The sequence below is a fragment of the Ochlerotatus camptorhynchus genome, unplaced genomic scaffold (genome assembly GCF_037179485.1).
Source record: "Ochlerotatus camptorhynchus isolate MF236.1 unplaced genomic scaffold, CSIRO-AGI_Acam_v1.1 ptg000380l, whole genome shotgun sequence".
NCBI classification, from domain to species: domain Eukaryota; kingdom Metazoa; phylum Arthropoda; class Insecta; order Diptera; family Culicidae; genus Ochlerotatus; species Ochlerotatus camptorhynchus.
Window position 1 is genome coordinate 327,389 of NW_027040868.1, and position 16,291 is coordinate 343,679.

Below are 16,291 nucleotides of genomic sequence, written 5' to 3' on the forward strand. Positions count from 1 at the left end.
ATGGCTTCCCTAATAAACAAAAATAATTTACGAACGGTAACCCGGATGGTAAAACAATCCCACAAATGGTTTGGATGATACCCCGAACACGTCGTTAAGTTCTTTCTTATGGTTATATTAATTAGCGTGAATTTCTAGTAATTGTTCTTATTTAATATGGTTCATTGAATCAGATTCATATGCTAAAACCATAGTGGTAACTCTAAGACCAGAAGGTCCCGAATAAACGTGCTCAAATTTTTGGCTCAGCTCTGGTACTATCTTCGGTCCCAAGCTAATCGATTCACCCCTCGAAACATAGGCAAATCCACTAACCCCTCTGTTGGGGAAACGGTTCACTTAGTGGCAGGATGTGGCCGATCTGGACCCTACTCTTCGGCTATGGCTCGCCACAATTAGTCAAATGGTCATCGATAGACCAAGCTCACAAAAATCCACTTTTTACACCACCGTTTAAACTTCAGTTTATTGGTTTCACTCACTTTTAATTGACTACAAATTTGGTTCTTGATCTTCACTTCTTGAGCTACTGATAAGGAATGTAATTTATTACTCATACTGTCGACTTAAATCTAATAGGAACAGCTGATGATGTGTATGTATTGTAAACTGCACGAAAGAAATGAACAGCAATAACTAAACTAACGTAGAGTTCACACTAGAGTTGGATTCTGCTTTTAGCTATATACCCGCTACTGAACACCCTCATTTTATCTGTCAAACTTTCATAGCGATTCAAAACAAACACAGTGTAGTACTGGAATTTCGACTAGAATGGGGTACGTTAGTAAATTTGCTTGGGACCAATAGGCTAGTCAAGTAGTGAGCCAATTTAAAATCGTTAGTTTCGTATTGATTGTTGCTAAAACCTTGTGCGAGATGGGTAGAAACCCAAAAAAAAAATCCTTTTTTTCCTTTGGTTTGTTTTCTGTCAACTTGTTTTCCGTGCTGAGCACCAATGCTACCGACGCCAGAAAGGCAGCTCCCACACCTGAACCCTACCTATCGACCGATCAACTCATGAACCGGGGACCAACGGCTTTACTTCCCTTCCGAAGGAAGGCGTGATCAGAGATGTTATGCCTCAGAACATCCCGGCAGCGCCGACTGGGATTGAACCCAGACCTGCTGGGGTGAGAGGTAATCACGCTTACCACTACACCACCGGCGCCGCTTTCCCTGGATTTCTTGATATTTGAAACATTCTACCCCAATTTATTAAATAATTCGGGTTCATTGACACTTAGTTTAGTAAAACGTGCTACTTTAAAGGTAATGACATCAATAGTTGCAGTCCTATGATCGTTCGTTTAGATGTTGATATTGAATGCTACTGAACGTCAGCTGTTCATAATTGAAATTTATGCAATAAAATATATGTTTTGTTATGAAAAACACATCAAGGCAATCATTAGAGTCTCAAAATGAGATACTTTTAAGATTTTTCTTGATATCCATCACCGTTATACACCATGTTATACATGACAATTAAAAGTGCAACACATTATGATCAATTTCACCACGGTGATCATTTCCCCCCGGATTATGGTACTTCCTGAACAACCTACATTCTTGAAAGAACATTTCATTTTTAAACAGTTGGAATCCTCAGAACTTGATCAACCTGAAGTCTTGGAAAAATATCCAGAGAACTTTACTAATATCTTTGTGCATATGGAGATCTTTTGAATATTTCCTGCTGTCTAGGAAGGATGTCTGAAAGAATATCCTGTAACTTATGCAACGTTTCCTGAACATCTACAAAACTCCCTTAAGTGTTACTAAATTTCCTCAACTTCTACGAAGATCCCTGAATTTATTCCATATACAATATTTTTTTCAATCTCTTGATTCTACGAAGATCTCTCAACATCTTTGCACTTCTGGAAAGGTACCTAACATCTACAAATATTCTTAAACACCTGAAAAGTTCCTTGAAATTTAAAGAAGTTCTCAGAACCCCCAAGAAGTTCAGGGAGCTTTTTCGAACTAAGATCTCTGACAAACTGCAACGAAGTTTCCTATACTGAAGCGAGGTGCCTTGAGTTCCTAGAAGTTTATTGAACTATCTTTAGATCTTCTACAAAATTCAATGTACTTTTTCAAAATTCCTTACACTTAAATGAAGTTTTAAAATACTACGAAATTCGCAAAACTTCTACAAAGTGTGCTGTACTTCTACGTTTCTCGATGGTCTTCCGCGAAGTTACACGAACGTAATTTCCACTACTATTCCAAGACCATGAGGCTTCAAAAAAGTGCCCCGATATGATATAGAGGTTTCCGATCAATAATGAGCTTCCCTGAAATAAAATAATGTTCCCTCAACTTCTACGAAGCTTCTCAAACTCAAATAACACTTCTACGCAGTTTTCATAACTTTTCCAAGTTTCTTGTTTCTACGAAATTTTTCTGTAGATCTATGAAGTTCCCAAAATGATTAATAAGTTTCCTCAATTTTAATGATGTTCCTTGAACTTCTTAGAAGTCCTTGAAGTTTTACAACATTCCCAGTTCAAGAAAAATCGCTGGGCTCATGGCCAACTTGTAGTGCCTGAAGACGTCTAATTATGCCATCGATTAAATAACGATATATAATATAATTTATCAATATTCCTACTTCTAGTCCAGAACATATGAAAAGTAGTTGACATAAAGGACTTAAAAAAAGATTAGTAGCACCGAACTTGACAAGCTTGACAAAATACCGGTGAATTAAAAAAACCCCAAAAGTTCTGGAGGAGGGGCCTAGATAATTCTGGAGGGGGGCTGGCCCCCTTGGCACCCACAGTACCTTCGCCAATGGCTTTCATTGATACTTCGCGTGGTAGTTTTTCACCCTTTTAAGATTCACAAAGGGGAATGTACTACAATAGATCAAGTAAATCGTCACAGTGGTAACGTAATAATGAAAATAGGACTTTTTAATCTTAATGGTACTACATTTAAATCGCCTTTTTCTAAATCATGGTTCACAAAAGTTTTTTTTTGTAGCATCCATAACTATCAAACGGAGGGTGAGTCTCCAAGTTGCATGCTCAAAAACTGTTAACATTGCTCATGGATAACCCGTGTGGAGATGGCTAAAGAACCTAAAATTATGTAAAACAATGTTTATGTGCTACTAAATATTTAATTTTGACTAGCGTTATTCCACTTACATTTGGATAATGACTTTTATCTTGCTATCAAGATAATCAATCTTACATTGCTACATATACAGCTATGCATAAATTAGTTAATTACTAAAACTTATTTTAAAAACAAATATCATTGTACCAATACGGGGTTCTCACTGCTTCACCGGTATAAACTCAATTGCTCTTTCAAATCATCTTCATTCAAATTGGATTCAGAATCAAATCTTTCGCTTTGTTTTTTCAACAACTCAAAAATTGCGGCCAATTGAGCTTTTTCGATTCTGAAAAATAAAATAATAATAAGTATTAAATTGAGGTTTGTTAATGCAAATCTTACTCCTTCTCAGCTTGTCGTTGTTCGTCGGTTAACTGTTTCTCCAATGATTTGAGTTTGGCTGACTTAAGCTGTCGAACTGATTCAATTCTAAGCCGTTCGTCCTCGCTGCCAGCTTCTTCACTGTCCGAATCGTGGGTGGTCAAATGGCTCTAGAAGCAATGTTTTGATTAGCCTGCAGTGACCTTGAGAGTTCTTCCAATTTTACCTGTGGCTGGTGTTGTGATTTTGTGTCTGCCTGATCGTTGATTCCAGTCGAATACCTAGTCACTATTCCTAGGTATACGGTTAACAAAACAACTGCTATCGAAGTGGCTACGCTGAATATGTAGAATGCGGAAAGGTTGCTGAAATAAATCAGCAAATTTTCTAGGTTTTTCATGTCGATGTTTTTCAGATATATAACTTGCCAAAAACTGAAACTGACAATCCTTTATCATTCTTATTGGAGTTTAAAGAGTGTGTGGGTACTCTTTGAATTCATGTGTTCAAATGCATTGTGATGATACACTCACTGTAAGATGGATAGAGTTGTGGCTCGTATATAGTGAGAAAATTTAATGTCACGAGAAACGTTGAACTAGTGAGGGGAACGTGAGAAATGAACCAAGTGCTAATTTTCATCATTCAAATGTAACGTTACGTTTGGGATGGCCTACAAACTAGTTGTCATCATGGATTTTACAAATACACCAATTTGTCACATATCTTTGATTTGAAAGAGTGATTGAGTTGAATTAATGCAGCTATTTGACCATATCTATGATTATACATTATAAAAAAACCAGTTGTCAACAAAGTTGTAGTTGTTTAAATTTTACAAAGTTATAGTATCGAATTCTTTCTGTGAGCAATATGCTAATAGGCTACAAGGACAAGATAAATGATTGATTTTCTGGTAGTAATGTGCTTGGTAATGTCTAAAGACAGTGGAAATGCACGAAAGCCGCGAGTTCTGCGAAATTTGGCTTCGGCTGGGAAATACCGCGAAATTTGTTGCAGTTGACGAATTCTTTTTTTATGTATGGGTTTTTTTTTCGCTGAGTTTCGAGAGCATAAAGCTATTTCTATTCCTTAACTCTCGATAAACCACACAGCAAAAAAATAATTTTGATATCACGTCAAAGTGGATGCACTACAATCATGTCGAAAATATGGTGTACTATTACTTGCTAAAAAGGACAAAATTATCATTAATACAATGCATGAACTGACATTACGCTGCTTTTACTGCATTTGTTTATTTATGTGGTCATAAAAATTACATGAAATTTTCGACATGATTGTAGTGCATCCACTTTGATGTGATATCAAAATTATTTTTTTGATATAGTCATCTCAGAGAGAAAGCAGTAGGGGCTTTAGGCAGTGATGAAACGTCGCTAGAACTATCCCAACCTGAAACTAGAAGTATGACCAACTTGGTCATCTCAGAGAGAAAGCAGTAGGGTGGTTATTGCGTGCTGTACCATCATCAGCATTGTTGACGACTATTTCCGCCTTGAGTTTGTACATTCAAAGTGTTTTTATGTTACTTCATACGCGAAGTTTGCGATTTTCAGAGTTGGTTGGAAATGCTAACATGAAGCTTTAGTGTGATAATTTATTAGCTAGAGAATGATCTTTAGAAGAGGGTAGGTGGAGAGTTCCGTTAGAATACGGCAGTATGAAAATTGAATAGTAGTTAGAAATCACTCGATCTTCGTAGAAAACATGGTAATGAACCATACACCATTACTTTCTCCTTGATTTTAGCTTCCATACGCCAACAATTGACGATTTTGCCAACATTATCTTCCCTACCCCTAGTTACGGTAAGCTGGTCGTGGCCGGGAATAGCGACAGTTATGCTTTTGGTATTCTTTTTTAGATTGGAATTAATGTTTACTTCCCAGCATTATTCCTGAAAGCAGTCTGACTGAGAATTTCAAAAGAGACGTGAGTGTTACTAGTATCGAATCTACGAAGTATACCGTAACAACGCTAACGCTAACGCTAAAGAGCAGTTCTACGCCAACTGACAAATCGATTTTCTTTATTCCCTCTACGAATTCCATGAAACTTTGCATAATTGTTCACTGGGGACAATTAACCAAGTTTGTGCCGGAGTTCGGTTATTTTGACTCTCACCTAATTTTTCAAAATGGCGTTTTCGATATTTTTCAATAAATCATTGCACGATATTGGTTTATCTAATTAAAATGAAGTCTGATTCAAAATCTTAGGAAATACGCATTGAAAAAAAAATCCCAAATTTCGTCAAAAAAAAAAAAAAAAAAAAACTGTTAAAAACTTCAAAAACAAAAAAAAAAATCAATTTTTTAAGATTTTTACTTCTGTTCATTCGAATGCTAACTATTCTGAAATGGACACAAGGGACACTTTAACATTAACCAAAATCGTAGAACATCTACCTGCAATAAAATTTTCGTTCTATTTGTTTACGCAATATGTGATTTGGGTATAGGAAACGAATTTTTGGCCTAAAAAAAATGTTTTCTGCATAAATAATAAATAAAAATAAAAATGTGAAATAATGCGAGGCTTTTGTTATTCTGAGAGGTAAAATCTAATTTATTTTTATATTTTCGCTATTTGGCCTAGAACTGCTCAGAATCCTATCATGGATTGTTATCTTGTTCCAGTTTGACCAGCGGAATCTTGTAAATTCCTACTGTTCTCGGAGAAACTTCTATTCCTTTTGCCATTTCACATAAAATAAAGAAAATAAATAAAATAAACAAATAAGATGTCGACGGCTTTCTGCAATGGGGGTGATTTGTCGAGGGCGACTGGGTTAGACTTTTTGGAAAACGCTTCAAAGTGGATTGCACCTTAACATATACAGACAGGGATAGATAGCATTTTGGAGCATCACTCATTACTTTTTCATATAGAAAGCTAACGTTAAGTTCAATTACATTTTCAGTTAATTTATTTTAAAATATATAGATAAATGCTACACACTACTAAAAAGTTATGTAAATTTAGGTTCCCTGAGACCAACACATGTAAGCGGGCCTTTTGACATAAGAATCAGTTGAAAGAAACGTGAAAATCAATTCAATCAAACGTTCTCTTCGTCGACGGTTTGAGAACACTTAATTTTACATGAAATGTTTGTTTACGTTCTATGATTTACGTCGAATATGGATTGCGTTTCGTGTAAAAGTAGTTATTTCTAAGTGTGTAGTATTCTCCTTATCAAATTAAAAAATGTTGCACCGTACAGTCACACTCCATGTTTTCTTTGAAGATTCACCGTCAGTGAAAACACAGAGTATGGCTCTATGGCGCAAACATTTTGAAATTCAATAGGGAGAAAATTAAATTGGACTCCAAAGCCGGGTTTGATGATTAAATTCAGCGCTCAACTCACATGAACTGCGAAATGAATGTCCAGAAATTTGGTTGATGTCGGACTAGCGCTATTCGATATCAACTGAATTGCGGTGAATTGAATTAAACTCACTTGCCCAATAAAGCCAGGGGGCGACTCTATCTACGATGCAAGAAAAATTGTGTTTTACTGGAATTCAAATTTAGATGTGTTGCCCCCCTCGCCATAAACGCAGTTTTACACATTCAATCCACGTTCAAGTGAGTTGATCAATTGATCAATTGACTTTCCTTACCCTAATTAACGGGTACCGCACACTAACGATATACATATATAGTACAACAATACCATCTAAAGTTAGGATGATATCCCGAATTGGTGCTTAGGCGCTTCTTATCGTTATTGTTTATGCGGGTGTCTATACCCAGCTTTTGAGATTGAGATGAGTCTAAGGGAGTACACAGAGCGCTGAGAGCCGTACTTACGAGAGATAAAGCTTAGCAAGACAAACTGCTACATGAGCAGTATTCACACAGATCTCTAGAACTAGTGTCTCTCTTCCACCACGGCAAATGTTGTGAGTTGTGACGTACGACACCACATCAGATCTGTGCTCAGTTTACACGTGCGCTGATTCACTATTGCCAGTGAGCCGTCATTATCAATAATTATTATCAGCATGATGTAAACAGTTTTTCGCTGCTGATTTACATTGGCGCATCAATTTCTTGCACAAACTTGGTCGATTGAACCAGCACTAAAGTCTGGATTAGACGATTTCGGACTTGCTTTATTCGATGTTTAATGCCAACTATCAGATGGGGGATGAGTTGAATTAACCCTAATAAACGGGTACCATACACTAACGTTATCATAGATGGTACGACCGTATCACATAAAGTTGGGATTATATCCCGAATTGGTGGTTAGGAGCACATTAGGGGCCTCATCGCCTAGCCAGTAAAGGCACGGTATTACCAAACCAGAGGCGGCGGGTTCGATTCCCGGTCCGGTGGAGGGAATCTTTCGGATTGGAAATTCGACTTCCCTGGGCATAGAGTATCCTTGTGCTTTGCCACATAATAAACAAATTCATGCATTGCACAGCAAAAAATTATATAATTAAATTAAAATATAATATCATACCAAAGTGGATGCACTTCAATCGTGTCGAAAATATGGTGTAATAGGGGAAATGGATGCAATGTCGGCCTAAATGTCCCTAATCGACTAAATTTTTAATAGCGACAAAAAAAATCTATTAGTGCCGTCCCAATGACGCGTTCATCTAGATAAAATTGACAAATATTAGATTTTCAGCGATGGACCCAATCTTAGATCCAAAGGCCAAGATTAGAGCCATTTCCCCTATCACTTGCCAAAAAGGACAACATTATCATTAATACAGTGCATGAACTGACATTACGCTGCTTTTACTGCATTTGTTTATTTTTGTGGCCATAAAAATTACATGAGATTTTCGACATGATTGAAGTGCACCCTCTTGGAAATACGACAAACACAACTAAAAACGGTTATGTGCTGAAGTTATTAACGAAAGAGAAAGCTGACGAAGAGAATCGATCAATGTTACTTAGGACCTAATGCACCTTCAAGTCTCCAAGGAGGAACTCATAGCAGTGACAAAAGATGCAAGGTGAATAAAGGGTTCGTTCCGGACGAAATTTCTACCATGGCTTTAATAACGGTGATCTACGTGTTCACGGGTATGTTCAATGTGCTGCTCTAGAATTGTCTAGGGTAGATAGGGGCAATATGGTCCCCCTAAGAAAAACACATCATAACACATGAAAAACATTCATAAATGTATGATAGCTGCGAACATGCTCATGCTTTGGAATATGTTTGATAATATACAATGTTCAAAATATGGATAAAATATGATAGACTCAATAAATTATTATGTTTGAAAAATTTCAGGTTTTGCTCCGATCAACAACCATACGAGGCAATATGAGCACCCTAGTAAAAGTTAACGTTTTGACAGGTTTTCACTGGAAAATAACATTCAGGAATCATGTGAAATAGAAACATAAGTTCTTTTGGCAACAGTTACGTGTATTGCTCGCTATAGAACCAGCGCTGATCCGTGTAAATAATGTAATAAAGTGAATGCAATGCTTGTTTTCTTCACTGCATATCTTGTAATATTCTAGATATTTTGAGCTAATGTTACATTTCCATTATTATCTTAGACATGTAATTGAATTTTGATATGGTTTTCTGGGAGATACATATTAGAAGCATTTTCAACAAGTTTGTAAAACAATTAGATTGAGTTAATAGGTATTATGCCCAAACGAACGGTGGTCCATCTCGCCCCGTATGGTCTTCTTGCCCCCATACCCCCTAAATAGATTATTTCTCACTCAGATGGATGATACTCAAACTATTTGAGATCGAAGTAGGCCGCGCTGCGAAAATGACGTGTTTTTGTTTTGCTGCGTCGTTTTCGTTCTAGTGAAAATGTTATAAATTTACAATTTCATTTTAAAAAGTGTTAATTTGAAAGTACAGTGTAGAGTTCAGTAATATTATACGTTATGCAGAGGTACGCCTCTGTATGGTTGGGCTAGAATACATCCCTGTATTCGTCTAGTAGTATTGGCGAACTATAGGAACGAGAGGATGATCACAAGCGATATCGAGTTAGTTGCGATACGAATATCACTGGAGGTGGACGACAGTAGCTGGTTGAAACAGAACAAACCAAGAGGCATCGGGTGATTCTACAATTTGGCGCAGCCGGTACGATTTTTTATAGAGATCGGTGACTGGAGAGATGGAGGATAATTTTACTTGGATACGGTACGTAGATGTAATTTCATGAATTGTGTTTAAAGATGCACCTGTGGAAACAAATTATGATGAAGCAAGTCCAGCTAAGAAGCTGCAGTGCTACGCGAGTCCGGTTTTCAACCGAAGCGCTAGAGGAAAAAGCGAGTCCAGTGAAACACTGAAGCGCACTATCACATTGCTAGGCCAGTTGATGAGCTGTAGAGCACAAGCGAGTCCGGTTATCAACCGAAGCGCTAGAGAAAAAAAAGCGAGTCCAGTGAAATACTGAAGCGCATTAGGAACAACATTGCTAGGCCAGCTGATGAGCTGCAGAGCACAAGCGAGTCCGGTTGTAAACCGAAGCGCTACAGGAAAAAGCGAGTCCAGTGTAACACTGAAGCGCACTACTACTACTACATTGCTACGCCAGCCTATAGGCTGAAGAGCAAGAGCGAGACAGGTGATCTACCTTAGCGCTGTTTGATAAGTGAGTGAGTGAGACCAGTTGTTTCAGACTGTAGCACATGACTAATCTAGAAGGAATTGACCAGCAAATGTGGCTGAAGAGTATAGTGATGTCCGATTTTCTCAATTAAATGATTATTTATTAATCGAGAAGTAATAGGACATCACTACTGAAGAATCAGAGAGATAGCGTGGGAGTGTGAGTCGCATGAATATTGTTAGCTCAGTCGTAGATTGAAAAACGAGGGGGATTGTGAGACCATAACTTCGTAGCACACATGGAAGTCATATTTGATACTACACTCAAGGCTAGACCACTGAACGGTCGATTGGAAAGCTGAAAGTACAGATGACCGCAAGGCGAGTCGAAGGGTTGAAGTGCGAGAGCGAGCGCAATGAAATAAATCGCTTGATAAAAATAAGGCACAGTAAAATGCTGAAGTGCATTATTGTTGATTCGTAGTGAAATTAGTGAATAAGCCAGATCAGTTGTTGCAGATCATAGTGCAAATTATTGGGGACTATCTGATAGACCAGAAAGCAACTGATTTTAGGAAATTGGATTTTAATAGACAAAAAAAGAAAACAAACGAAGTGAGAGGAAATAGTATGATCAATTGATTGATTGATCGATTTCCTTTATTTAAGAGATTTTCAGCCGTAAGATGGTTCATCTCCGGATAGAAAGATTATGATTTGTGAGACCAGGATTTAGAAGAATTCAGTAGCTTTTAAGCTTTAGAGCTAGAATATGTGAGTGAAGCGACGTTTAACAAAATTTCGATGCATGCTATAAACACAGATAATTCTGGTCCAGAGAAATATGAAGCATAGAACAGGAAACCAGGGGACTAGCATCCCTATATCAATCCTATACGATTGATCGTAGGAAACATCGCGGGCCTTATTTAAATTCTGCCCGCATGATGGTGGAAAAGGATGGAAAATCATGTTTGAAGCAAAAGGACAGGGCAGATGATAGCATAAAAAAACATGGTTGCAAGTCAGTTTTCTGAAGAAAACTATTCAACACGTGTGTTTGTAGATTTTTATTTGAGATCAAGTACTGATTTAAAACACCGAGTACAACTGCAGACCTACGGATAATATTTCCAAGCACGCACACAGATGCCGTTGTTGTTGGATGGACTGATAATCGAACACTAATCTAAATGATGAACCATAACACAATGAGAAACTTTCTGAGACAGTATGAAAACGGCGTCCGTGGTGTAGTGATAAACGTGACTGCTTCTTATCCCAGTGTGAATGCTTTCAATGTCTTTCGAGATCTTTGGGTTTTTGTGTGATGTGTCTGATAACGTCTTCCTTTGACAGAGAAGTAAAGTCGTTGGTCCTGGTCCATATAGTGACGGGTGCGATATCTACCCAGGTGTGAAACAGCCCCATGGAATTCAATGGTCGTCAAGGGAATTCAATCGATGCCCGTCGGCGGCACTTGATTGCGGAGCTGAGGCCAACGTCAATAAAAAAAATGGAATCGAAATCCAAAATTTCATCACTTTTGGTACACTGGAACTATTTTAAATAAGTACGATTACATTAGCAAAAATCACCATCTTAGCGCCCCTTGGTGGAACTTTGTATAGGAGCGAGCTGTCAACGAATAGATTTAGTGTCAACGATCAAAAAAATTTAAATATTGATTTAAAAATCGAGATGAATGTCTACGGGATCGATAAAAATATCGTTGTCTCAGAAAACAAAGCTCTATCAGATGATGTATAAAAATCGATATATTTTTCGAAGTTAAACAACCCAATTAGAAGACCTGATTCTTAATCTTTTTGGTATGACATAGGAATAAGGCTCTATGGTATAACTCTTAGCAATAAGTTCAATTTAGGATGTGATCTTGCACATTTTATAAATGTCTGGATGACATTAGTGTTGCTGATCTTTGGTTGGCATAAATAGCTAAGGAAGGGCTCCATAGAACACGTACTTGATTGCAGGAGTAAACTTGTGTGAGAGCGTGAAAGCCAGGGAGAGCAGAAAGAAGTATCCCGAGCAGCACACTTGTCGCTGAACAGTTGCGGTTACTTATATGAAACTTGTTACGGTGCACGTGTGCTCCTTGGGGTGCTCTTCGTATTGGAAAAGTGACTTAATTTTTCCAACGTAAGAAATAATGCGGTAAAAGTCGATTAACAGTCTTAATAGGGAAGAGCACAACTACGGCATCAGTGCCCATTTCCATCATATCGAATAGAAACCGTCCATTATTTTAATGTGTTCAATCTATTAACAAAAATTATTTATGAGGTTGTTAATCCCATCAATAATACAACACTCCTGAATGATGAGAAGCTCATACAAAATAAAACATAAGTAGGTTTTATCTTCTCCTAAAAAAAACAAAATCACCTGGTAGAATTGATCTAGAATGTTATGGTCTTGATTGTTGGAGTATTTCGGAGCTTGCTTTGTTTGGTTGGAGTGGAGAAGGGATGTAGAGTTCAGTAATATTATACGTTATGCAGAGGTACGCCTCTGTATGGTTGGGCTAGAATACATCCCTGTATTCGTCTAGTAGTATTGGTGAACTATAGGAACGAGAGGATGATCACAAGCGATATCGAGTTAGTTGCGATACGAATATCACTGGAGGTGGACGACAGTAGCTGGTTGAAACAGAACGAACCAAGAGGCATCGGGTGATTCTACATACAGAAGTGATGTTGAAAAGTATGTATGTTAAGTGAAAATTTTCAAATTCTTATCCGTTGTATGTGGTGCCGACTGTTCTAACCTATGCATAGTTACGCTCAGCTAAATTTATTTACCTTTTCGTTCCTCTGTCCTCGATTGGAAATATCCATCTAATTCAAAAAGATCATTTCAAAACTTACTAAATACACGTCAATCAAGTATTGCACTACTGCTTGATTGAAAGTTTCAGTACATTATCAATGGTGTATATTTGCATCGATAATGTATTGGAGCGGGGTTTATCATGTGTGAAAGTGACTTCAGAATGCTTGCGTTCTGGAAATGGGCTATTGTAGCTGCGGTAGAGCTGTCACCTTCTAACTCCAGGGTTCAAGCTTCTTGCATTCATAAGAAATGATTGCAGGCAGATTTTATCCATAATGCCACTGCCAGATAGTGGAAGTTAGGCCACATACTATTAATAATCTTTTACACAGGCGCAAAGGAGCAACAGAATCGAGCTGACAACGTTTCTTAATTCCAAAATCTCAAGACTGTTTTGAATAATATGTTTAGGTGATGGGCAGCAACAACAGACAGATAAACTACTTACAGCTTCTATTTATTAAATGCTTGATATAACGATGGCCAGCAACGCTGGGTGGGCGTATCCTATGGCTTACCCTCCCTACTAACAAAAATCCACCCTCCCCGTGACACTTATGAGGGGTCGTAGAGTTCACTGCAACCCTCTTAAGTAAGTGTCGGACTAACATTCCTCCCCTTTCCCCACCAGATGCAAGGACGTGGCCAGGACAGCTCTGGTCTGTTGGAGGGAGACACATCCTTTATCTAAGAAGTAGTTATTAATCACAAATTACTATCTAACAGCAATGGATGAAGTAGGGTCTCCTTTTTAATAACAGATTTATGATACACAAACTATTATTGCCGCCGATAGCAGGCAATCTTGCAGGATATCGGGATCCTATAGGCCCTATCTGATTGCTGGACACACTGCATGGATTACCGAAGATGCTATTCGGATTACGAAAAGGAAGACCTACGATTGACACAATCCGGACAGTGATCGAGAGAACCGATACGAAGTTGAGACAGAAATGTAGGAGAAATCGATATTACGCAGCTATAACGACAAACGATAACCGAAAAGTATGTGAAGGATACCCAGCTCCTATTTGAATAACGCACATGAGGGTTAACAATGCATTCAATAGCTGGAAGGACGGTGGGAGTGACGCAAGGATCCATCCTTGGTCCACCGCTCTGGAACAGGATGTACAACGGTGTACTGATGCTTAAGCTACCTAATACCATCGGCCATCGACAAACGTAAACAGTACACCGTTGTTTTGCTTTAAGCTAGTATTCCTAATTGTATTTTTTGATATACTAGATTAAAGGAGTACAGTGCTGCTTTGTAAGTCTATCGATGGTATAAAGGTTTCGGGATCGTTGGCTTTGCTGATAACGTCGTCTTGCTGGTAGCAGATAAGTCGCAAATCTATTGCAAAAGGTCTAAAGGACAAAAGGTGCAAAGGATGTCGACGTTCAAAATATTGATCCTTTCTTTTTTCCTTGATTTGTTTTTCGTCGATCTTGTTTTCCGTGCTGAGCACCAATGCTACCGACGCCAGGGAGGCAGCTTCCATACCTGGTCCCTACCTATCGACCCATCAACTCATGAACCGGGGACCAACGGCTTTACTTCGCTGTGATCAGAGATGTTATGCCTCTGAAAATCCCGGCTGTGCTGACTGGGATTGAACCCAGGCCTGCTGGGGTGAGAGATAATCACGCTTACCACTTCTCCACCGGTGCCGCTAATCCCTTCTTTTGTTTTTATTTTAAGGAATGTGTGTCTTTCTAAAAGAGGTAATTAAATTGATAATTATTTTATAATCTCTAATGCAACATAATAGTAAATCTCCAAACAAAAATGCAAAGATACATTTTGTATGATAATTTTGGCCAATTTTAATGACATTTACTGTGATAGGGAATTCAATAAATATAATAGTTTCTATTATCTGAATACCGTGTCCTTTGGAGGAGCACAGTATTTATCAGCAGCTGATTGTGATTATGGGATCGTGTGGCTTCATAGCAGATCATAGAAATATTAGATTTATTGAATTTCCTATAACAGTAAACGGCATTAATTATTATCAAATAAATAACATATAAACAAATATTTTCCCTGTGAAATAAAACTTTCTTCTGAATTAAATGCAAGATGAACATTTCAAAAGATCCTATCTTCATCGAATTTTTCTTTCGTTAATAACCCAGCTGCAAAAATATTCCCTGTTGTGAATAACGTTTGGTACACTAGATGAGAACCTCCTTTATCAGTCTATGTGACTTAGCACGAAATCAGTTTGCATAGCCGTGGTTATCATAAGAGAATGTCCGTGAAGAGAATCGATCAAAGCAGTTTGGCACTTTTGAATTGTTCATCTAGATTCCTTCTAAAAGGTATTATCTGGTATTATCATTATCAACGAGCTTTCAATGTGAACGAGAGAGAGAGAGAGAGAGAGGGAGAGAGATGGAGAGAGCGAGTAAAAGAGAGAGAAACTAGAGGCCGGTGCTTTTGGTTTATATGAGAATGAGAGCTTACTTTTGCAAGGAGTCAGATTATACGCTTCAGTCTGCGACAAATTGTTCATCTATAAGGTTTTATTAAATATACGGTTAGTTTCTTAGAAAATAAGATCCCAGCTCTTAAGAAGATGTTCGTGATTCGGTTTGATCGGGACAGTGGATTGTGAATAAATGCTCATCCACTTTTTGTCACCTTCAGTGAAGAGTGGGTTGATGTGGAAACAAGTTTTTCGTTGTGGGTATTCCGTTTCGTTTCATTACCTTCGGAGAGGACAATAGTGTGCATATCGTTTCCTCTTTGTTTATGGGGTTAATTAAACTTGTTTTTTTTTTCGTTAGGTGTTGTGATTTTATATTATCGGTACAGTTGAAAACCGGAAAACCCCACACGCGACAATTGATTTTATTCTTGTTCTGTACGTTAAACGCAGTGTCGGACATAGTGCGCTGTAATCGCACAATGATGCGCTATAATGCGCACTATGTCCGACGTTGTGTTTAACGTACAGAACGAGAGTAAACTCGAATGCCGCGTGTGGGGTTTTCTAGTGTTCAACTTGACCGACAATATATTAATTTAGATGTGTAGTTTAGGAAGAGTTTAACGCACGGATTGAGGCGTTTATTTTCAAACATTTTTACTTGTGTTATTTGCTCATTTTTAAACCCTTTTTGTGTGCTAATTTTTCAACTAAACAGCGTTACGTTTTTCACTGCCGGTCAAAGTTTAAAAAATATATTAGTTAATTATATTAGAGGTAGGTGAAAGAAAACATAACTGTTTATGTTAATGGTTGCATATGAAGTCTATTTGAGGTTTAATTTGAAATCTTACATGCATAGTTATGCTCAATTGCATATGCATAATTTAAATAATGAAACTGTTTACGTGGTATATGGACAGTTTGTACT

At 37.8% G+C, this 16,291-nt stretch overlaps 3 protein-coding genes across 3 annotated transcripts in view; all 3 read right to left on the bottom strand.

The window, feature by feature from the left end:
* Wbp2 (WW domain binding protein 2) overlaps positions 1-16,291 on the bottom strand; it is an 86,088-nt gene that overhangs the window by 31,994 nt on the left and 37,803 nt on the right. The gene's annotated exons all lie outside the window — the stretch shown is intronic.
* Positions 1-16,291, bottom strand: part of LOC135710417 (peritrophin-1-like) — a 53,850-nt gene that overhangs the window by 7,687 nt on the left and 29,872 nt on the right. The window lies entirely within an intron of this gene.
* Positions 3,267-3,911, bottom strand: LOC135710393 (uncharacterized). Its single transcript, XM_065232959.1, has 3 exons — positions 3,683-3,911; positions 3,478-3,626; positions 3,267-3,421 (listed from the first exon to the last, which is right to left on the bottom strand). The coding sequence occupies exons 1-3, from the start codon at positions 3,854-3,856 to the stop codon at positions 3,301-3,303; spliced, it is 444 nt and encodes a 147-aa protein (XP_065089031.1). The 5' UTR covers positions 3,857-3,911; the 3' UTR covers positions 3,267-3,300.